General features: G+C 41.0%; 1 protein-coding gene and 1 long non-coding RNA gene across 3 annotated transcripts in view; one reads left to right on the top strand and one right to left on the bottom strand.

Annotated features, from left to right (window-relative positions):
• LOC310833859 overlaps nt 1-2839 on the top strand; it is a 110763-nt gene extending 107924 nt beyond the window's left edge. The window contains exon 4 of the long non-coding RNA XR_014558968.1: nt 2247-2839. This is a non-coding gene — a long non-coding RNA (uncharacterized lncRNA). The remainder of the gene's footprint in view (nt 1-2246) is intronic.
• LOC310827454 (von Willebrand factor D and EGF domain-containing protein-like) overlaps nt 1-23596 on the bottom strand; it is a 199603-nt gene that overhangs the window by 8953 nt on the left and 167054 nt on the right. For both annotated transcript variants that reach the window (XM_083703544.1, XM_083703543.1), the window contains 2 exons: nt 10826-10921; nt 7875-7970 (listed from right to left, as the gene is read on the bottom strand). In XM_083703544.1, the coding sequence (XP_083559670.1) occupies nt 7875-7970; nt 10826-10921 (192 nt within the window). The remainder of the gene's footprint in view (nt 1-7874; nt 7971-10825; nt 10922-23596) is intronic.

Here is a 23596-nt window from a genome sequence, read left to right on the forward strand (position 1 = left end):
TAAGGATAAAAAACTGAACCCCTCTAAGATTGTAGTCCCTTGTTCTGATGACATGAGAATACCATTCACTGAAAAGAAGGGGCAATCTCATAACAAAATGCTCTTCTAACATTGCACTGTTCACGTGAGTGGATTACTTGCACGAGCAGTTCTCTGCATAAGTTAGTCAACTGTAAAGCAAGGTCTGAGTGACTAATGATTCTGCTCCTATAATAACTTTTTATTAAGGAGAGAGAACAATAACTTCTGTGAATGGGAGCTCTTCATTCCAAAGCCATTACATGCTTGCTTCTCATTGTCCTTGCCTATTATCTTGAAATAACAGAGAAAGGCAGAAGACTCTAATTTCTCCTCTTTAATAAATACGTAAGTATGGGGTTTGAGTTCCATTGGTGAATGGGCCCAGAGTGACCTTTTCAGTTCCAACAAAAGAAGACACACACTTTAAGATAACCTACCTTGAAGAACTAACAACGACTTCTGTTTATAATACATTACCTTACAATGGAAGAGGAATTTCAAAATCCATTAATATAGATTATGCAGATGATGACAATGACCCCGTATTGTAAATCTGAACCATGCCCCTGCAACTACAGCAGCTGTGATCCATGAAAAACTGGGCTCACCTAAATTCCATTAGTAGTATCAGTGGAAATTAAGCACTTCATTCTATGCTTAATTCCAGAACTTTTTCAATGGGACTCTGAAACACCTTGGTTCTTCTGGCTTTAACACTGTGCCTCATCGGCCTGCCATGTTGCCAGAAAGTACCAGCTCACCTCCATGTCAAGGTCCTTCACAATCACATTGGCTCAAAAGTCTCAGTTTTGCTTGTAAATGTTAGCCTGCAAGGTCTAACAAGGTGTGCAATCACCTTCTGATGAGATGAACAAAGGAGTGCCCCACTCATTATACACCGGCTAATGCTTAATCTCTTCCATTTCCTAAATCATAACCACATATAGATGGCAAGCAAAGCTCAACAACTTTGGTTAATCCAATGGGTAGATCACTGCTAGTGGGAGTAATTCACAGTCTCTTGGGAGTTGGACATGCCTGCATTAGAGCAATGAGGCAAGAAGGCCCAAAGTCCTAGAATGACCTCTCAAGTATTACTGCATCACACCCACCTAGATTGCAGACTCCCCCTTCTGTCAAGAAGAAAATGACAATCAATGGCTGATGGGCCATGTTTGGATAGAAGATCACAAGCAAATATGGATTAGATTGGGTTATACCCCTGGCACAAATCTGTAAACTATCTGCATAATCCTCTGAATTCTATAGACAGATGATGAGGAAAGAGCACTGCAGCATACAATCCACCTTCTATACAGGATGAAATGAGTTTGCTTTAGTTCATCTAGTCTAATGTGATAAATAACCTTTTGAAATATCACCACTTTGTAAAAATAAATAAACAGGATTATGAAGTGTTTATAAGTAATATAGTTCACCATTTCAAGCTTGTCTGGACATATAATTTATTTTCTAATGCTGGCAAGCTATTTTATGATTCTAAAAGATATATCAGTTCATTAAAGTTATGCATCATATCACTTGTGTGACTGACCCCTGCTTCTGTTTGAGTGGTATTCCGCTAAAACCCAGCTATGTTTCCCACCTTCATAAAAGTTAAGGCAACAGGGCTGCTGATTTCAAGCCAGTTTTTCCCTCTCCTAATTAGCAGTGTGTGCTCCTATGACATTGTTTTGGCAGAGAAAAAAGAGAACAGCCAATTCATAAGGCACTAGTCCAAGAACACACATGTCATGTTATTATTTTAATTAGATCTCAGGAGCTGAAATTTCTGTAATTTCTTTTTAAACAACAAAATCTTTCCTAGCAGCGAACTTATACTGATTATACCCAATGTTGTTTTGATACAATGTTGTATGAATTGCCTGTCTGTGAGGCAAAGATACAGAAGTCACTAGCAAAATACAGTATCTCTCTCTCTCTTAAATTGTGTGGTACAATAAAGTTATAGATTTGTTACTGGATCTGTATTCACATACCAGTTTGTTCCCTTTCTCCAACCTTTTTTAGCTGTTAATTTCCACATGATAGTTGAGTTTTCACACAATGTAAAAACCATGTCTGGAAATGCAGTGCAATACAGTGCAAGTTTAGCACTAATTTCTATGTTATTTGCAGGTGAGCTCTTTTCTGGAAGCAAATAATGTGGAAATGAGCACTAAATTTGAGCTATATTCCCCATGTCTCCTCCCCCTCCCTTTCAGGAATTGGCAGTGATACCTCAGAAGACAGGTGAGCAGAGATACCCTACCTATACCACCAGAACCAACCGCTGCTACTGAAAGGTGACAAACTTCTACCATTGTGTGCCACTGAAAAGGAAAAGTGGAATTCAAGGTCACTACCAGAATGTGTCATGAACCAGAGGTAGCCTTCCAGGGAACAACTGCACAAGCCACTGTTATGCGGAACTGAGGCGTATTTGCAGTTCTCATCCAAATGAGCAGGGCAGAGGAAAATATTACACACCCATGTAAGTTGCTTGGCGAAGATGGCATTATTCTTATCCATATATCCATATATCAATCCTACTCTGCTAGCTATCACTACCTATCTTGCGATGATCATTGTCTGGAATCCAAAGAATTGCTTTAGCTCATGTAGGAGCTTTCATTACTTTCTTCCTTGGACAGTTGAACCTAGTGCCCTATCACAAACTGCTTTTCAACATCCTCTCAGCTCCAGCATAGTTTGTCGTGCAGCATAAGTTTCTACCTGAGAAATGCAAGTCTCAAGCTGCCTTTGGTGTATGGAACTAACTCCATAGACAGTTGATTCCTAGTCATTATGCTACTGTACATGCGGGTGGCGCTGTGGGTTAAACCACAGAGGCTAGGACTTGCCAATCAGAAGGTCGGAGGTTCGAATCCCTGCAACGGAGTGAGCTCCCATTGCTCGTTCCCTACTCCTGCCCAACTAGCAGTTCGAAAGCAAGTCAAAGTGCAGGTAGATAAATAGGTACCGCTCTGGCGGGAAGGTAAACGGCGTTTCCATGTGCTGCTCTGGTTCGCCAGAAGCGGCTTAGTCATGCTGGCCACATGACCCGGAAACTGTACGCCAGCTCCCTTGGCCAATAAAGCGAGATGAGCACCGCAACCCCAGAGTTGGCCACGACTGGACCTAATGGTCAGGGGTCCCCTTTACCCGTTACCCCTTAACATGAACATCAGTTCACACAGAGATAAGAAAGCCTTTCCCCACCACACCTGAACTTGTACATTTCCCAGCAGTATATGGATGGTTACTCTTGTACCCAGAATGATAGACTACATAAACGTTTGGTCTCATACAGCATTTCTCAAGCTCTGTAGAATTTGCTGGTTTGTACACAGATGGATACCTTGCACCTGCGATAAGCCTTCTGTTTCTTAAGAGCTCAGAGAAAGGCAGAAGACCACAGGTGCAACTTGGACCACTGCAGTGATGCAATAACAGGGAAAATAAATCACCAGTCCATTTAAGAGTTCTAAGGGATACAGAAGCTCTATGCCAGATGGAATATGTCAACCTGGTTGTATAGAATTATATGCTTACAGGGAGTGGAGCTGTTTATCGTATTACAGAAGTAATGTAATAGAATTCTGAGATGTAAGACATTGGATGCACAAAAATGGACCAGGAGAAACTCCACTGCCTAGAATATGTAATAAAACAATAGGCATTACATGATATCAAAGAACTATCTTGCACATGAGGTGAGGAAATTAAATGAGCTAATGGGGCACAGTATGTTAAAGGGAAGAATAACTAGCAAAAAAATAATAATTCAGTACTCAAGTAGAACACACTCCCATTCTACCCCATGTATTATTGCAAGGAGAGTTAAAACATTTCAGAAGAAAATTGGAATGGAAATCAGAAGATAATAACATAGCTGGGGTTTAAATGAATATTTCATAAATGCATTTACAAGGAACATCAAACCACTAAACACTAACAATGACACAGGCATTATCCTCTATCGTCTTGGCAAGGAGTGCTGTTTAATAAGCCAAGTTTGTGCTGAAATTATAATCAATAAATGCACCATACTATATAAAAAAGTTTCCCTGTGTGCTAAAAAGAACAGAGCAGTAATTTTCATGCAAATAACAACCTTTGTTGAGAATGTTACCTTCCTTGTATAAATGGAATAGAAAATCTGGAAGCAAGAGTATAAAAGTGATAGAGGCAGCAAAAGGTTCATAAAATTATGAAGCTGCTGATTTGACATGCGAATGGAAGGAAACTGTTCCTGAAGGGCAAATGAGAAAGCTAGTGTGTGTTCAATAATATTATATTAAAACAGATGATAACCAGCATAAATGACAGGGAGGTCAGTGAAGAGGATTTCCCCATTATTTCAGCTTCATTCATTTTTCTAATTAATTCCTAGGATGTTTCCAAACACAGCAGTTTGCAATGTCAGACACAGCGAATGAGTGCCCTCAGCAGCTGCATACCGAATGAGGACCCCCGTGCTGATATTTGCCTGTCCAAAGGGAATGGAATCATTACTGGCAACACAGCCATGGCAGTGTCAAGTCAGCCACCACTGTGCCAAACCCCTTTCATTAAAAAAAAAAAAGCCTCTTTGGAAATTGGAAAATGAACTGTGAACTGCAGCAAGTGGAAGATGTAGCTGTTGATTTTAGAAGAGGAGGGTCTTAACCTGACATTGGAAAGAATCAATGGATTACATGAAGAGCTCCCACATGTCCACCTCCATAATCTGAACACTTGTCCAGGCAAGCCTCAAAGGCCAGGCTTCCAAGATGAATACCAGCCTGGCAAACCTAGATACTTCATACTGCTTGCCAGTTACAGAAGCTGATGTGCATACAACTCCCAATGGTCACTATGCATGAAGAAGGCTCCAAGGCTCTTGATTTCACACACAGCCTACTAGACACTGCACATTCAGTGTCTCACCACAGTGAATCCCATACTTAGGTCATGGAATTCCTGGTTTAAGTTCTGGAATCCTTAACTCCCATTGTATCAGTCCACATGGCTTGGTGGCCCATAGGACCATGTGTGGTTTGTAAATGTTGCACTAAGAATTGATGGAGTAGATGCTAAATATCTAAGCAACTAGATAGTCTTTTTTCTCAGGTATCCCCCTATGGACACTTTATTCAACATTTGAGGCCTTTACCATAAGAAGCTTAGTGGACATATATTAGGAATTCTTGGTGCTCACTCTGTGGAAAACCTTCTAAAGAGGTGCATCAGAATCCAGCACTTTTATCCTTTTAGATATTTGGCAAAAACTTGGCTCTTTCAGAAAGCCTCTGATTGCTTCATCTCTACATTTACCTCTTAACCTGATACTTTGTACTGCTAGCATACTGCTCTGTTGTGAGGTTCACCTTCCATAAGTAAAATGATTATTTTATTGATTTTTAACGTGTGTTATTTATTACTTTAAGTGAATAAATAAAAACAATAAAATAGAATCTTAAAACATCTTGTTTAATCTTAAATAGAAATGATTTATACCCCCCCAAATGCTTTATTTTTAATTTGTAGATTTTTAAACACTCTGTACCCATTTAGTGAACATTTGGACCAGCATATATTTCTTCTTTCCTCTTCAGTGTTTTAATTTTCTTAATTTTATATAGTCATATTTGGAGTCTTTTTAATAATAAATAAAAGATGCAAAGTGAGGACCTTTCTGGTGGTGCCCACTGTGAAATGATTTACACTGCTCAAAGAGTAGTACATCAGGTGAAATAGCTAGCTTGGCTTTCACCTATTCAAAACTATTTTTAAAAAACTGAATGATCTCGTATTGGACAAAACAGTTTTCAGAATAAGAAAGCATGATAAACCAATTGCTGTGATTAGAACCTTTGCAGAATTAATAGAGGAACCAAAATAATATTTTGCTCTCTCTCTCTCTTAAGTGTGCATGCTGCATACTGTCAGACAACAGGAGGAAACATTAAAGCAAAATCAATCAAAACATGGGGAACCAGCAGGTGGTTATAAGTGTTGGTATTGCTATTAGCAATCTGCCATTTATTTTCAACTGAAGCATTATGGTGGGGAGCCCTATAGATGCTCATTATTTCCTCCATGTAAGTACTTTATGCATGAAATGATAACGTGATTACATCCCCCCAACCCGTTCAGCATGAAAAACTGCAAGTTTGTTTTACTTAATTTGACTTCTATGCAGAAAGACAGAGACAGTGTTTGAGGATGAAAGAAATGTGCTTTTCCAATTTATACTTAGCCACCAAGAAGATTTCTGTCATACCATGAAAGCTGCAAGAGCAGGCACGCTTACCTGGGAGTAAGCTTCCTGAATTTAGCATCACTAATTTCTGGGCAGCTGGAGAAGGAACTGGCAAACCACTCCAGTATTTTGCCAAGAAAACTCCATGGACATAAAAAAAGGAGAAGCTTTGAGAAGAAAGTGAGCATTTCCAAGGCATGCACTAAGACGACTAAACAACAAAATTTGTGGGCAAATGTGCATATGATAAGCTGCATCCCCTACAGCAATGATAGTTTGTGTGTATAGGCTTTGCCATTTGCTCTGCAGATCTAACAAAGACTAAAAACGGTCTATTTAATTGTGTGCATTTGAAGGGCAGGGGGAAGAGAAATTGAAAGACACAGCTTGGACTGAAGATTCCAGTGCAATCCTTTCTTAGGATTCCTTTTCTTGTGGGGGGGTGTATTAAATTTGGAACAAATAATTCAGTATTATGAAATAAATCAGATATTTCTTGTTTTTACAATCATAGTTTGCATACATTTCAAAGTTCATGCTCTCCATTCTGAAACGTGACTGGTGCTGACATAACTTTTCAGCACCAGCCTCTTTAACCAGCGATTGAATTTACCTGGCCAGCTACACATATATCTGTCATTAATCTACTGCTCTGTTAAAGTATGAGTTGTACTTTAAATAATGTTTTGGGTTAGTGGAGGATAAAGCTACCGGTGGCTGCTATTCCGGTTGGCTGTGCTCCGCCTCCATTGTTAGACACAGTATGTTTCTAAATACCAGCTTCTGAAAACTACAAGAGGGGAGAGAGCTCTTGTGCTTGGGTCCTGCTTGCATCCTTTCCATAGCCATCTGATTGGCTACAGTAAGAACAGGGTGCTGGACTAGATGGACCATTGGCCTGATCCAGCAGAATGTTATGACATTATTATGTTAGTGTGTGTGGGTTATTGTTGTTTTTACCATAGTCTACCATAGTTGCGGGACGTGGGTGGCGCTGTGGGTTAAACCACGGAGCCTAGGACTTGCCGATCAAAAGGTTGGCAGTTCGAATCCCCGTGACACGGTGAGCTCCTGTTGCTCAGTCCTTGCTCCTGCCAGCCTAGCAGTTTGAAAGCACGTCAAAGTGCAAGTAGATAAATAGGTACCACTCCAGCGGGAAGGTAAACGGCATTTCCGTGCGCTGCTCTGGTTCGCCAGAAGTGGCTTAGTCATGCTGGCCACATGACCTGGAAGCCAATAAAGCGAGATGAGTGCCGCAACCCCAGAGTCGGTCATGAGTGGACCTAATGGTCAGGGGTCCCTTTACCTTTACTTTACCATAGTTGCAATGTAGCCTACCCTGGGATCATCACCAAATATGCAGATGGGAAAACTATAGTTTGGAGAAGCTAGGGATTGACATGAACATGGTTCCCACATTGTCAAATCAATCCACTCTCCTCATTATTAGCATTTTCAAAGTCTGTGCTGTTTACCACATTTTCCAGTTACTTTAATTAATAGTGTGCTTCTTTTCCCAACTGAAAGCATACCATATTCTTCAGGCCAGGGGCAAAGGCAAGCAAACAGAAAACATAACTATGACCAAAGCGCAACAAGTACTTACGAATCTGGCACAGGAGACCCACCCATCCTGCCGCGCACTGGCAGACATTAGGTCCGATACATTCCCCACCATTTGAGCAGCTGGGCAAGCAAACAGCTGAACAGAAGAAAAAGGTGAAAAGAGGCAAATGAGAGGATCTGCAGGATGCCCCCATTGTTCGTAAGTGAATGGCATGTGTTAGCTTCCCTCAATTATTTTCAAAATGGTCGAATCTCAAAAGAGCTTAATGAGCATTCTTCACGAGGCAATTAGCATTCTGAAATTTCCATGATTAGAAAGTTCTCCTTAATCTCTGTTAGTCTGACTGCTAGTTTCATCACGGATTTGTTCCAAAGGCAGATTCCCTGGCCATTAAAATTTCATTTCCTATTAGGGCCTGAAGCCTTAATTGATTGATTGGTGTGATTAGCTGAGTAATCCATTAATTTCAGACTAAACTTGTGGGTATTAAATGAGATTTTAACCAGATCAGTGCCCTTTAAAGGGTGCTGAGGGGCAGTATCTTTGCTGTAAACAATCTGCATGCATCAATCAGGCCAGCGCAATTGCATAGGATTTCCCAGTCAATATTCACGTAAGCAGTGCTGGTGATTATATGGAAACTTGCCTCTGTGCAACCAATGATTTTGCCCCTTATCTGGGCTGAGATATCATCAAGAATTCACTATCAGGCAAGTAGCCATGGCTGTACACAGGGTCCTATCCGTGATCTGCTTAAAGGCATGGGGCATAGGTCAGGGAAAAACTTGTGCAAGCAGATCCCACAGACCCAGCCTCATGAATGAGCTTGAATACGAAAAAGGACTCCTGGGTTGAGAGGAAGACAGAATGAATAGCATGCAGACCATGCCAAGGGGGGAGACCAGCCATAGTAGGAATTTATGAGTTTCTTGTAGTAGTAGCTGATTGTGAATGTGCTTCACATTTTAACTATTATTATTTAGTTACGTTTTTGCATCACCTTTCAATGTAGCTTTCTAAACTGATACACAAAAAAACTAGAAATCAGCTGATCAATAATACATTTTATATAATGAAACAACACAAATGCTTGCAATATAAAATAGCTAGTAAGCATTAACTATAAGCTGCCCTGCATTTAAACATACTATCACCTACTTGCTGGGTGCTTCTTCTCCTGGAACTGTGTGGTGTGATGGCTTTGGCCTCAAGTCTGAAGAGATGCTGCCTTCCCTTGACTGTCTTATGTGGGATGTCTGAGCCCCATCCCCTTCAATATTCAACAAAGACCAAGTATAGGCTTGCCTCTTGAGGTGCTACCTTGATCTTGGACTACGGGTGATAACCAATGAAGTAATACTCAGAGCATAGAAATCAATTAGTTTAAGTTGAGGAAGGGGCATAGGTCAATGCTAGAGCATCTTCTCTTTATATAGAAGGTCCCAGACACAATGCTTGGCATCTCTAAGTAGAGCTTGGAGAGAGCTCTGAAACCTAGAGAGCCACTGCCAGTCATAGCTGTCAACTTTTCCCTTTTCTTGCGAGGAATCCTGTTTGGAATAAGGGAATTTCCCTTTAAAAGGGGGAAACATTGACAGCTATGCTGCCAGTCACAGACCCTCCAAGTGTCCCTATTTTCCAGGGATAGTCCCAGATTTACAGAAGCCATCCTGGTTTCTGATTTGATCCCACTTTTCCTTAGACGTCCCTATTTTCATTGGAGAAATGTTGGAGGGTATGGTAGGATGTCCCCATTTTCAATGGAGAAATGTTGGACGGTATAGAGTTATCCGACCCCCAAGCCATCTGAAGGCAGCCCTGTATGGGGAAATTTTATAATGTTTAATGTTTTATTATGTTTCCATATATGTTGGAAGTGGTTGAGGCAACCCAGAGTGGTAGGGGCAACCACAGAGTGGCTGGGGCAACCCAGTCAGGTGAGCAGGGTTTAAGTAGTAAAATTATTATTATGAAATAGGACATCCCTGTTTTCCTTGACAAAATGTTGGAGGGTATGCAGTCAGTGTAGAAAATACTGAGTTAGATGAGCCAGTGGTCTGACTTGGGTTGTCAGATCCCTATATTCTTCATAAATTACTTAAATCCTAGGTTGCTTGATTCCATTGTGTCTACTCTGAGTATAGCTAACATTGGATAACACCCTATGTTTTTGAGTGGTGAGGTTACTAACTGGCTGTCTGGGGCACAGTTAATATTTGAGAACCTCAGGAATAGCAGGTGTTGTGCCTTAGCAATAATGATAGAATGAAATCCAGTGCTGAATCTTGAAATGTTTTATCAGCAAGACAGATACGATGTGTTAAGCCAGTATATTAATAAGTCTTCTGTACAGTTTGTTATCTTCATTTAAAATTTATTCAGCTTATCTGCCAGCATCATAATAATGAATAACCATGTAAGGGGGTGGAAGTTATTTCCCCAAACATTTTCAGATCAGATGACTTATTTGACTTATATTTTTTATGTAAACTGCAGTCAAATGTGGTTAGACTTAACAGTATAAATTATGCACTGAATGAATGTGCTTGTGATGACCTTGAGAATATATCGGCATAGAAAGGCTTTTACTACAGGCTTTAAATAGTCCTGGATTTGAAATATATGTCATTTCTCCATAAAATGTAACAAAATATGTGTGGCTGCTAAAACAGAAAATCAATACTTCACATTTAATACTACAAAAACTGAATTTCTGTAAAGAAAAATCTGCATAGCAGATAGACAGCTGCATAAGACAGGGGAAGGGTGTTTTTTCTTTCTTTTTAATCTTTCTATTCAGAAGCATAAAATGTTTATATCAATTTGTATTGCCAATATATAAAACTGTTTTCTCCACAAAGTCCTGAAGCAGCAAAACTAGATCATTTGCTATATGGTATCCTAGCATTTAAAAGAAATTACAATTCATGCTGGCAGGCCTGAGTGATAAACAAATAGTGCCTTTTTGTATGGGAACGAGCTCGACTCACGTTTACTGCAGCGATTTCCTTTCCAGCCAGATGGGCAGTCGCAAATGTCGGGGCTGATGCATCTTCCTCCATTCATACACATAGGATCACAGACACCTGCAGTGTGGCATAGTTAAACAAGGGGAATGACTGAGGAATATTTAAGACTCCCCCTGTCCAAAAAGAAGTTTTGTTTTGGTTTTGTTGCAAGTTTTGTGATGGCAAAGTTTTGTGTAATTAAAGACAAAAAGTAATTTGGAAGTGAAGAAGTCTTAAACTTTGGGATTTGAAAGCTTTAGTAAATCCTTCTAGAAATCTGCTGAGGTCCACTGCGTGCGAGAGACATTTCAAGGAGCCTTCAATAAGAGCTGCTTCGCCAGAGAAATGAGGGAGACATTAATTACAATGATTCTTGAAAAAGTAAACAAGAAATCTTCAGTGGCAGATGTAGGCAGACCAATACCACTTATTACTGCTGATTGCCAAATTCTTGTTAAAGCCATTCCCCTCCTGATTGGAAAACATATTCTCAGGCATTCATCTGGATCAGCAAGAGCTGGTGGAGAATTGATTAGTTTCACACAATTTCAGGAATGCGTTTGCATTTTATCCATCAAGGATAACAGACAAGATAAGGCTGGAATTGCCGGTGGTTAGGAGAAAGATAGGAAAAAATGGCTAAGCAAACACTACTTCAAACATTTATTTCAAAGTCCTTTGGCCCAAGTGGGCCAATTTCTGTGGCTTGGGGAGATAATAATGGTGGCCACAGCTGGCTCTCTCAAACATCTGCAGCCCAATGTACCAGGAACCAAATTACAAATGAATAAACTGGAGAAAGCTACTTAGTGATAGACTTATCAGTTTGATCTTATCCTTGCTTACTCAGAAGAAGGTCCTAGTGACTGCAATGAGAGTTCCTCCCAAATACATGTGCCCAGGACTCCAGCTTTACAGCACAATGCAATGCATGCTTGCTCAAAAGTAATTCCCATTGGATGACTCACAAGACTGCATCATTCGTTTCCAGTAGCAGAACTCTGCCTGGGACTCTGGAGTGCACCTGCCAGTCAAAATATTATTTATTCTTATTTTCTGCATTTAGTAAGGAATGTGCTAAATGCACTCCTGATCTCATCCATGAGTTTCATATTACAATACATACAGATTGATATTCAGTTGCAGTCCATGGGTTGGCTTGCAGATATTGTCAGGGTGCTGTCAGCGACTCCTGGCTGTTGCCCAGGAAAGTATAAAGACAAGGGAAGATTTCTTACTGTCCTTTTTTATTCAGTATTTACAGAGAGAGGCTATAGAACCCAGCCTCTTGATAATGGCATTGTCCCGAGTGAATTTCCACCCCTCCGTCTCTCCCACTTCCTCATTTGTCACTTCTACGGGAGCTGATAAGTGCCCTGTGTCTTTGAGCTCTTTGCTCTCCTACTTTCAAGGCTCGCCAGGTTCTGGGAGAGGGTGGGTCTGGAATGCTTTCTAATGACATGTCAGCCAGGTGTTGCTCTGGCTCTCCCATGATTTCCCAACTTGCCCTCTCATCTGCCTGTGAATCTATACTGTCTTCCTCCTCCTTCCTTGGAAGATTCAGGAGAAGGGGGGACAGTCTCCACCATTCCTCCTCTGCCCAGTCCCTGACAGATATGGAGACATGCTTCTGACATTGGTCTCACCATAGTGGACGGGGCAGAGTGGTAGTGAGAAGTTTGGCGCTATATATTAGATCCACATTGGTGGATCCAATCTGGTACTCCCAGCAGTATGCTAACACAGCCCCAACCTCACCACCACCCTGCCCCAGCCCATCCCCATCCAAATAGGCTGCAGTAATGCTGGTATCAGGAGAGAAGGTCTGTGGCTCCATCTCACTACATAGCCTCAGAATTTTTGGCCTTAGAATTTTGATCACAAACCATGACCCTCTATGCTTCATTACAGACTTCCAGCAGCCTAGAACTCAGCTAGATTGGTAAAGAAAAGGCATTTTATATGCACTGTATATGCATTATAACACTGTGGCACCAGGTGGCGCTGTAGAGTTCTGTTTTTGCCAATGCGATTTGTCATACAAAGTTTGTAACGCGTTTAACTGGTTAATAACTTAATTCATTCCAGAGGTCCGTTCTTAACCTGAAAGTGTTCTTAACCTGAGGTACCACTTTAGCTAATGGGGCCTCCTGCTGCCGCCGCCACATGATTTCTGTCTTCATCCTGAAGCAAAGTTCTTAACCCGAGGTACTATTTCTGGGTTAGCAAAGTCTGTAACCTGAATTGTCTGTAACCCGAGGTACCTCAGAATGAGAACAGAAATCACGCGACGGAGGCGGCAGCAGGAGGCTCCATTAGCTAAAGTGGTACCTCAGGTTAAGAACAGTTTCAGGTTAAGAACGGATCTCCAGAACAAATTAAGTTCTTAACCCAGGGTACCACTGTACTAGAAGATTCTTGCTATGCAAAGTCAGTTTACAGTGAGCCATCAATGCAGATAAATGCAGTATTTTCTCCTTTGCTTCCTTTTGCTAACACCATTGCCTCATTCTCCCATTTCTTAATTTTCTTTAAATACAATTCCATTTTCAATACCCACAAGGCAGCCTTCAACATTTGTCGGTGATAACTAGCTCCAATCTAGATCCCACTTTAGGCCTCGGTGGAAAAACTCCAATTTTAAAATAGCAAACAAAATGTTACAGGCTCTCATTGGGAAACTAAATAAATTATCAGACATTGCAAACAAACTGAATTATCCTAATCCTCCCAGGAGCAAGCATGACTTTGAAAAAGATTCAGGATTTCTTTCCTGCAGAAATGCATCACATACTGACCCCACAGATCATGAAAATTCATTTTCCCCCCTACCTACCAGAGGGGGAAATCTTATATAAAAGCAATCCATTGAGTAATTGCCACAGGAAATGGAGAGTTCCATTTTAAAATTCTTTTCCATTTTTTAAAATAATTTGTTGTTGATAATGAGGAAAAATAACCTTTAGCAGAAAAAAAGAATTGCTAACTAGAAAAGTATTAAACAGAATAGGTGGTATAGATAACGTTTCCAATAAATTGTTTTGTTTAATTTCTGCTTAAGAGCAAAAGCACAATTGTCAGAACTTCTTGGTACGTTGTTGTTAGGACTGAAACAAATGTCCAGGCTGAATTACTGCTTTCCAGGGGCTGAACTAATTCCCCAATTCTCCCCTTTCTTTTTCCATGTTGATTCCTGTTGTCTCCTAATGTGTCACTTTTTGCTAGTGCTTTGGTGCCATAATTTGGATCTTCCTGTTCCTGAGAATAGTGACATGGATAATCTTAGCCAAGTGGTAAACATGCTGCAACCACAATGCCATAAATTCAATCAGATTTGACAATAGCCACAATCACACCATACATTTAAAGCACTATGATACCACTTTGAACAGTCATGGCTTTCCCCAAATAATTGCGTAGTTTGTTAATTCCAAGAGTTCTGTTTGTAGAGGGGTTGATTATAAAACCACTCTGGGAATTATAGGTTTGTGGGGTTCACCCTGTATGATGACCTCTATCAAGACAGAGACAGGGAAAATGTGTCCTTGTTAATTCTCCTCAACCGCTCAGTGCTATGCTTGTTTGTTTTGATACCATCAACCATGGTATTATTCTGGAGTGCCTGAGCTAGGGGTGGGCGTCACCGCTTTGCGGTGCTTCTGGTCCTACTTGGATGGTCATTTCCAGAGGGTGATGCTTGGGGAGTGCTCTTCAGCCTTGCGGAGCATTCAATAGTGGGGGTGCCTCATAGTTCAATTTTATCCCCCTTGTGTTTAACATCTACATCAGGGGTGGCCAACTTCAAAGAGACTGCAATCTACTCACAGTTAAAAACTGGCAGTGATCTACCCCCCTTTCAGGGGTTCAGGTAAAGGTATTGAGCTTCTTTAGGGAGGAAGAAAGTGACACTGAGCTCTTTTTAGGAAGGAAAACCCTGTTTTTGGTGGTTCAGGTCAAAGTTGTTAAGCTTTTTTTAAGGGAGCCAAAGTTTTTAGCTTCTTTGGGGGGAGTTACTGATCCACTGATGATCTACTGGTAGATCATGATCTACCTGTTGGACATGCCTGATCTACATGAAACCTCTGAGTGGGGTCACCCAGAGTTTTCAAGTACAATGTCAGCAAAATGCTGATAGCACATAGCTCTACTTTTCCTTTACATCTGCAGCTGTGGCAGTGGATGTGCTGGACCATTTTCTTGCCCCAGTAATGGACTTCTGTCGGCTGTCATTTGTGGGTGGAAGGGGGAGTGCCTCCATCTAATCCATCCCCTGCCCTCAGTCCAGCTTAAGGGATGTTTGGATTGGTCTGTTATTCACTGAAAATTCATAACTGATATCCACATAGTACATTGAAATTGCCCATTCCAGATAAGGTGGATCATCATGTAGTATCTATCTAACTTTCTATGGTATTGAAGTAGGGATGCGGGTGGCGCTGTGGTCTAAACCACTGAGCCTCTTGGGCTTGCCGATTGGAAGGTCTGCAGTTCGGATCCGTGTGACAGGGTGAGCTCCTGTTGCTCGGTCCCAGCTTCTGTCAACCTAGCAGTTTAAAAGCACATCATTGCAAGTGGATAAATAGGTACCGCTGTGGCAGGAAGGTAAACAGCATTTTTATGTGCTCTGGCTTCCTTCACAGCTTCCCATTGCGCCAGAAGCGGTTTAGTCTTGCTGGCCGCATGACCTGGAAAGCTTTCTGTGGACAAACGGCGGCTCCCTTGGCCTGTAGCGAGATCATAGAATCATAGAATCACAGAGTTGAAAGAGACCACAAGGGCCATCGAGTCCAACCCCCTGCCAAACAGGAAACACCATCAGAGCACTCCTGACATATGGTTGTCAAGCCTCTGCTTAAAGACCTCCAAAGAAGGAGACTCCACCACACTCCTTGGCAGCAAATTCCACTGTCGAACAGCTCTTACTGTCAGGAAGTTCTTCCTAATGTTTAGGTGGAATCTTCTTTCTTGTAGTTTGGATCCATTGCTCCATGTCCGCTTCTCTGGAGCAGCAGAAAACAACCTTTCTCCCTCCTCTATGTGACATCCTTTTATATATTTGAACATGGCTATCATATCATGATTATATGAGCGCCACAACCCTATAGTCACCTTTGACTAGACTTAACTATCCGGGGTCCTTTACCTTACCTTTTACCTATGGTATTAATGTTTGTTAGGTTGGTAATGGCAATGCAAGTTTTGCCATTTGATCTAACTGGCACTGGAAATAGGTAGACAAAGAACTGAACACCATTAATGCTGAGTTTTACACAGTATGCTAAGAATATCGTGATTCATCTCTCTTGCATACTGCAGCATCTCATATCTTTTAATAAGATTACCCTTTCCATTAGACCATAATTTAGCACAAAGGGACAGGGTTTTTCACTTTAATACCTCTCATTTTAGCTATAAGAAACAAAATGAGGACTCCTATGTAGGGAGAATATTAACTCAGTTTCTTGGTGTCAGTTACAAGCCCTTTCCCTTTGTCTGGACTCTTTCAGAAGAACTGAAAGTCCATGTACCTAACTAACCTTTCCTGAAACTATAATTTAGATTCTGTTTAGCCCCAGGACAATAATTACCTGTCATCACATAGCCTGAGCAATACTGGAGATAAGGGGAGAACAGGACTATGCTGCAGTGCTGACTAGGAAGATACAGTTTTAGAAACATTGGATTTCTTTGCCCCGAGAGGCTGGTAAATTGACCTCAACAATCTATCCCACCTCAGTGAAAGGCAAGAGAGTACCTCCTAGCGATATGTTCTTAACCAGCCAAACAATCAAATGTATCAGATACAGCTGCTAGGTGGTAATGCCAAAAAATAATGATAAATGATTGAATAGGAGGATAGGACAGCATGTATTCTTGATGCATTTTCAAGGGGAAAGTGTTATAAACTGCAATGGTCAGATTAGGTCAGCAGAGAATCATATGAAAAATACATCATTAGTAAAGGGATCCATAGCTAAGGTACATACCTTTTTCAACATACCTTATTTAGTTTATATTAAATATGACCACCCATTAACCATAACTGGTGAAAATAATATACCATTCTTTGATATCATTTATCAGAAGATGTGTTACTAAAGTGATTGAGGTACATTGTATAAAAGAAAGAGAGGTACCAGAATTCTTAACTAACAGCTAATTGACACCTCCCCCAAGGACCTCATGCAGTATGTGAACAGATATTAAGAATGTTCAAAACTACAAACCCCACAAAATTGTGAGACAAGTCATTCAGTGGTTTTGTGGTGCATTATTATATGTGGGTTGTTGTTTTTTAAGGCTAATGAGTTCACTACTTCTTTTTTAGGCTTCAATGTTGGCTTTTTCAAGATTCCACCATACCCTTCATTGAGCGATTATTTTTTTCAAAGTGCAAAAAAACCTGTCTTCAGGTATCAGCCAAAATGATGCACAACAAAGGGGACTCTTAACAGTATCCAGCTGTACTATCCACATCCTCTAAGTCAGGCGCCGGGAAACTATGGCCCTCCAGATATTGCTGGAGAACTGCCCCCATAATCTCTATTTGCTACACTGGCTGGGGCTCATGAGAATTGGGTCCAACAACACAAGAAGGGCCACGGCTTCCTCATTTCTGACCTAAGATATTTTGCCATCAAAGTGTTTTCCCATACCATATTACTTAGAGTGACAGTGGCAGCAGAATCACTAAAACCTCATCCTCAAAGGAGGACAATCTCCCATTCAGATGCAGAATTAATTGCCCAATTGTTTCCCCTGCATGCACCATGGAGGCTTATTCCCATCTACACCCTGTAGTGTGAATGGGCATTCCATCAGGCGTCCTGTGGATAGGTACCTCTGTCAAGCTTTCAGTGTACATTGAGTTACATCAAGGTGTCCAGATAGATTGGCTGCGGATAAATGTCTGCTCATGAGGAAATGAATCTTCTAAAGCTGGTAACATCTGGTCAGGAGGAAATATAGATAGACTAATATATCATTGTAATGGAATCTTCTAGAACAGGCATAGGCAAACTCGGTCCTCTAGATGTTTTGGGACTACAACTTCCACCATCCCTAGCTAACAGGACCAGTGGTCAGGGATGATGGGAATTTTAGCCTCAGAACATCTGGAGGGTTGAGTTTGCATACTCCAGCTTCTATGAATTAATATCAACTTTAGAGGTCTAGCTTTTGGTGCCACCTAAAGTATCCACTGAATGAGCAAAAGAGACACAGCTTTTTCTGTAGTGGTGCCACAGCTCCGGAGAGCTCTTCCTGTCCAAAATTGCTTTTTTCCATTAGAGATTTTCAGCTCATTTTTAATGTATAACAACTTTCAGTTCGATTGTTGCTAGGTTTTTATATATATATATATATGTGAAACATCATTTAGCCTTACTACTGTTAGTTTTCTACTGCTGATTATATTATGTTTTAATAATCTGTGTTGTCTGAACATTATTGGCTATGTTGTAATCGTTCTTATGGATTGTTGCTGTGGTTGATGATAGGGATGATGATAAGCGTTTAGTTCTTGGCTTGTGTCTAACACCCTTACTCAATATTCAGCACCAAACGTTCAATGAAAACAATGTCACACAGTAAAGATGAATACACAGTTGTTACAGGAAAGTACTGATATCAGTGCTTCTACAAATTATTTTCAAGATTTGTCACCAATACCATCAGGGCTAGTTGCAGAGATTTTGCTGCAGAATAGTGCTTCCCCCATTCCATGTAGAAAAGCTGAACATTTGGGTAGAGTCCTTCACCACATGCAAGGTCAACAATCTTGTTTAGGGATTGCAGAACAGGCTGCATGACAAAATGACAGCGTGGACTCTACACTACTAAGCATCTGCCACCAGAGGCAACCTCATCACTTTGCTGAATGGTAGGGATGGCCCTGAATAGCACATTAGACAAGAGTCGTCAAGAACAAATATGTTCAGAAAGGCATGGTTTTCCTGCTACTTTCCAATGAAGATCATCACTCAGAGGCACAAGTACAGTTTCAATGCCATACTGAAGTTAGATCTAAGCTAGGCACAGGATCAGACAACAGTTGAAGCTTCAGAACAACCTTCATCACAAAAGGAAGATTAAACACGCCAGTAGCAGGCTGAGGAGCCAACATCTATGGACCGAGTTCTCATATAGCTGAGCTAATCCCATTATGAGAGAATGGCTGATAATCCCAATAGGACCAACATCATCTACCGGGACCCAAGCAACTCCTGATGATGGCCCTGGATAGTCATGTGAAGCTAGCAGCCACATTGCACTGGATCGATGCTATGATCTAGTTGAGATGCCTGCAGTGCAGGGGGTGGGACCAGTTGACCCTCAAAGTACCTTGCAACTCTACAAGTCTATGCTGGATACACTAGGAAATGTGGGGAATTTAAAATAGTGAGCACTAATGTAGGGTGGGGCTCACCTTGCAAAACTTCCCCTCATACGTTTCTCTGAATCCCAACCAGAAATTACCAATTTTCCTCCAACTAGCTTACTTTAGATGGAGTGATTTGTGAAACGAGTGACTCACATCCTTAATGTATTAACGTATTAAGGATGTTAAAAAAAAAAAACCCTTCTCTGATATTTCTGCAGATAATTCTTCATTAAAAAATATTCAACAACCATATTTGCAAAAGAAGACATTCAATTTTGGAGGGGTTTTTTTAATTAAAAAAAATATTTCGAAAGTTTGTATGGTTATTACTTCACGTCTCAGCATATTATGGGTTATCATACTCAGAGCAGACCCCTTAAAATAAGTGGACTGAAGTTAGTCATACATTCATTCATTTCAGTAGGCCTACTCTGACGTATAACTAAGCTGGAAAGAAGTCTTTGAATCGTTAGAATCATTGAATCATAGAACTGTAGAGTTGAAAGGGACCATGAGGGCATCTAGTCCAACCCCCTGCAATACAGGAATCTTTTACCCAACGTGGGGCTTGAACCCATGACTCTGAGATTAAGAGTCTCACGCTCGACTGACTGTGCTAGCAAGTCATGGGTTCCTAACTGAAAAGTACAGAGCTATGTCATAATTGCGCATTACTTTGACTTAAGAAATGTCTGTTTAGCTTATGCCAGTCTTTATTTTTTAAAATCCAAGACTTTATAAGAAGGATAAGCGTTGTAAAGCCTATATGCCATGTTTCTCCAACCTACGCCAAAAGTATTGTGTATGTTTTCCTCTTTAAAAAACAACCCACAGCTTCACATTGCGGGGGGCGGGGAGAGAAAAGCCCATAGGCTAGAGAAAAAGCCTTATGCTGCTGACCCCCGCTTTAAGAGGGTAATAAATCAATGTTCAAGTAGTGTTATTTCTTTAAAATTGAAGTATGGCTAAATATTGTTCTGATATATAATTTGCCATGAAAGGCATTTTCTTTAAGAGAGCTTTTGTTGTTTGGCCCTGTGTGGATACTGAATAATGGAATTCTCAGCAAGCAGAATATAGGGAGCCTGTACAGTAACTGATCCATAATCATACATTTTGCTGTCAGCCCTGGCATCCTCTTCATTTTGCTTGCAAGAGTCTGGATAGCATAATCACAGTGTGGTTGTTTGTCAGCAAGCATAAAGTGTTGAAATCTCTGCACTTCAGCTGCCAGCCAATCCAAGATGTGTGATTTACATAACATCCCCCCCCCCACCGCCCTGCTCCAGCGCTATATTTGTTTACACCAACAATCAACATCCACTTTCAACCTGAATTCATTTTATTTAAAATTAAAGGCATAGCAAAACAACGATAGAACAAGACTGAATGACAAGAGACATGGTGAAGAATATGTTCTGCCTCGCGCAACGGCAGCTGCCGGAAAAGGTTCCATAGAAAGCTAAAACAAACAAATAAACTGTGGAAGGAAGGAAACGAGACCATAAGCGGAGCACTTCCACAAACTCATAAGTGAGCGAAGGGTGATTGTCACCTCTCACTGTGGTGCCCTCCTTGTGCTTAAAGTTCTTTTGATTTAAGGTGATAATAAGAAATTTATTGGTCATCATTTCAAGCTCACTTGATTTTAAAAAAATATTACAAAGAAAGGATAATACAGAATAAAACAGTGCATTAAAAGTTAGAATAGGGGTTACAGAATCAGAATTGTGGAGTTGGAAGGGACTCCTAGGATCATCTAGCAAACCTCCCTGCAATGCAGGAATGTGCAGCTGCCCCATACAGGGATAAAACTGTTAGAATTCCTGCTCCATGATTGCAGTCATGGGATTTTTGTCTATCACATGATGGTATATGTTTTGACTCCACAGAGTGGGAAGTGACGGAGACAGGATGTTTGTGTTACAATGTTCCATGAAGAGGGACTATTGTCCTTTGTTCTTTTTCTTTTTGCTGTCTGATGCTAGAGAGAGAGGGAGCCATATTGCAGTGCTCCATGTGTGTTTATATGTAAATACAGTAGATTAGCCAAAATGCTGAGTTGCTGAGGTCTGTCACGCATGATGAGGAAACTCTGCAGATCCCTAAGTGTGCTGGTGTTGGTTGGCATCAGTCGCTGTGATGTTCGGGCTGAAGAAAGCGTATGAAGCACCCAAACAATTGACCAGGAGGGAGGGAACATGCCAGTCGGGCATGTGTCTCTGCCAGAGTCCTACTCGAGTGTAGGCTGCACTCCTGACAAAAACTTGTAATCTTGGCATTATCAGCAGCATGCTCTAACTAGCTGAGCTGTAGTTGCTTGGCAGGGGAGTCAGCTTTCCACAAGTGACTTCCATGCATCTGAGGCAGGGATGGTCTGTGTGTCCTTCTTGGCTTGGCTTGCCATTTGGCCCACAAAGCCATACACAGGCACCTTACACCTGGTAAGGGTGGAGCTTGCCCAAAGATCACTTTGTGCAGCTCCCAAAGTGCCTGACAACCAGCTGGCTCATGGGAACTTTTGTAGTGTTGCACAAAGCAAGGGCCCAGCACTAAGCAGGATCACTCCCCCTTCACATCAGCCTCCAAATGATTTGCCTCCTTGTGGAGTATCAAATGCATATTTGTGAAGGCAAATATACCCGTGGAAACAAGAATAGAAGCTACGGGGGACGGGACAGAAAGCAGGACAAGGGTTAAGCGCTCCTTCTCCTAGCATTTAGGCCTTTCAAATTACCTCTTGCTGAAGTATCCATTGGATGCTCGCACCAGTGCTTGCAACTCATGTGTAGTTCTAGCCTTAATCTAGGAATGCATGCCAAATACACTTCATGGTTACTGAGCAGCCACAAACCATTTCTGTATTGGTTTATTAGTCACAGAAAGAATTTGATGAGTGTCTATTCTAAATCTGAACTATTCTGAACTAATGAACTTTCCATCTCAAAAATATTTCTACAGAAAATGAAAGGAAAACATTCCAGTAAATGTGTAATATTCATAGAATCATGGAATTGTAGAGTTGGAAAGGGTCATCTAGCTGAACACCCTTCAATGGAGGAATCTTTCATCCAATGTGGGGCTCAAACCCACAATCCTGAGATTGAGTCTACCAGCTGAGCTAGCCTATTCAGCTAAGTTTTCTTCAGAGTCAACCCACTAAAATTGCAGAAGATGACTAAATTAGGTCCATTACCTTTGTTAGGTCTTCTCTGAGGAAACCCTGGTTGACTACCACTCAATATCTTGAAAGCAGTGTAAACTGAGAGAAGCAATAATGTTTAAGTAGGTACGGTTAGCTAAAAGAGAGGGAAACATCTCAGCATTTCACGGTTCTTCAGAGCTGTTGACTGAGAAACCTCCCATGTAAGCAGGCAGAACTGCAACAATACTGCCCGGTCTGCTTTGAGAAATGGAAGCAATATATTTTAAAGGTAGAAACAGCACTTTTTAAATGTACCCTGACCTTAAAAGCTAGATGTCAAACTTAAGGCATTATCTATCTATCTCTCCCCTCCCCACCATTTCTCCCTTCTAGGTTCTTCCAGCCATGGGCTTCTATTTAGTTGTGTATTTTTGCAACAAAGCAAGGATGGTGCTTCATTGTTCTCTCAGCTGAAGGGATAATCAATGCAATATGGGGAATAAGGCAGCTTGCATGGCTGGAGGGGGATTCTGAACTGCTTTTTTCTTTGTCTGAAAGTTAAAAGTCCTTTGGAAATATACAGCCTTTTCATGCCATGTGTGGTTGCTTCACAGTTCCCTCCTTGCCACTTTCAAGCTGGTTTATGTGCGTGTCAAGAGAAGTTCGGGAGAATGAATTTTCGCTTGTCTTAAATTTCCTGTATGACAGACATAGGGAGTTGCTGTGGAATTTGTACAACTGCCAAAATAACAAATCTCCCATAAGACTACGGGAATCAAATGCGAATAGATATGCTAAGGTGTAGAGAGAATTATGACTGATAGGAAGAAAGAAGTAAAGCAAAAATCTTATTAGCTAACTGTATTAATTAGGCTAGAAAGATAGCACAGTGACATTTTAGATGGTCTTAGTCAGAGGCTGTGGATTGGGCTTTAATAATTTTCCTCACTAAGTTTAATGCCATCTAATTAGCTCATTTCACCCTGCAGATTTGCTCAGTTCACTTGAAATGAATTTAAACATATACATAGACAAGATCAGAACAAAATAGGCTTAAGCGCTTCCCTTTCTTTGATGCCATGATAGCGCCATTAATACACTGGGACATGGTCTAAGCAAACCTCTGGTAATGGGATGTACCGCCTTTTGTAGTGAGGCTGCCAATATACGTGCCACGATATAAAAATTGAAGATTAGTACATTAATCCAAGCTAAATGTCCTATT

This window comes from Podarcis gaigeae (assembly GCF_964106915.1).
Source record: "Podarcis gaigeae genome assembly, chromosome: 1".
Lineage (NCBI taxonomy): Eukaryota > Metazoa > Chordata > Lepidosauria > Squamata > Lacertidae > Podarcis > Podarcis gaigeae.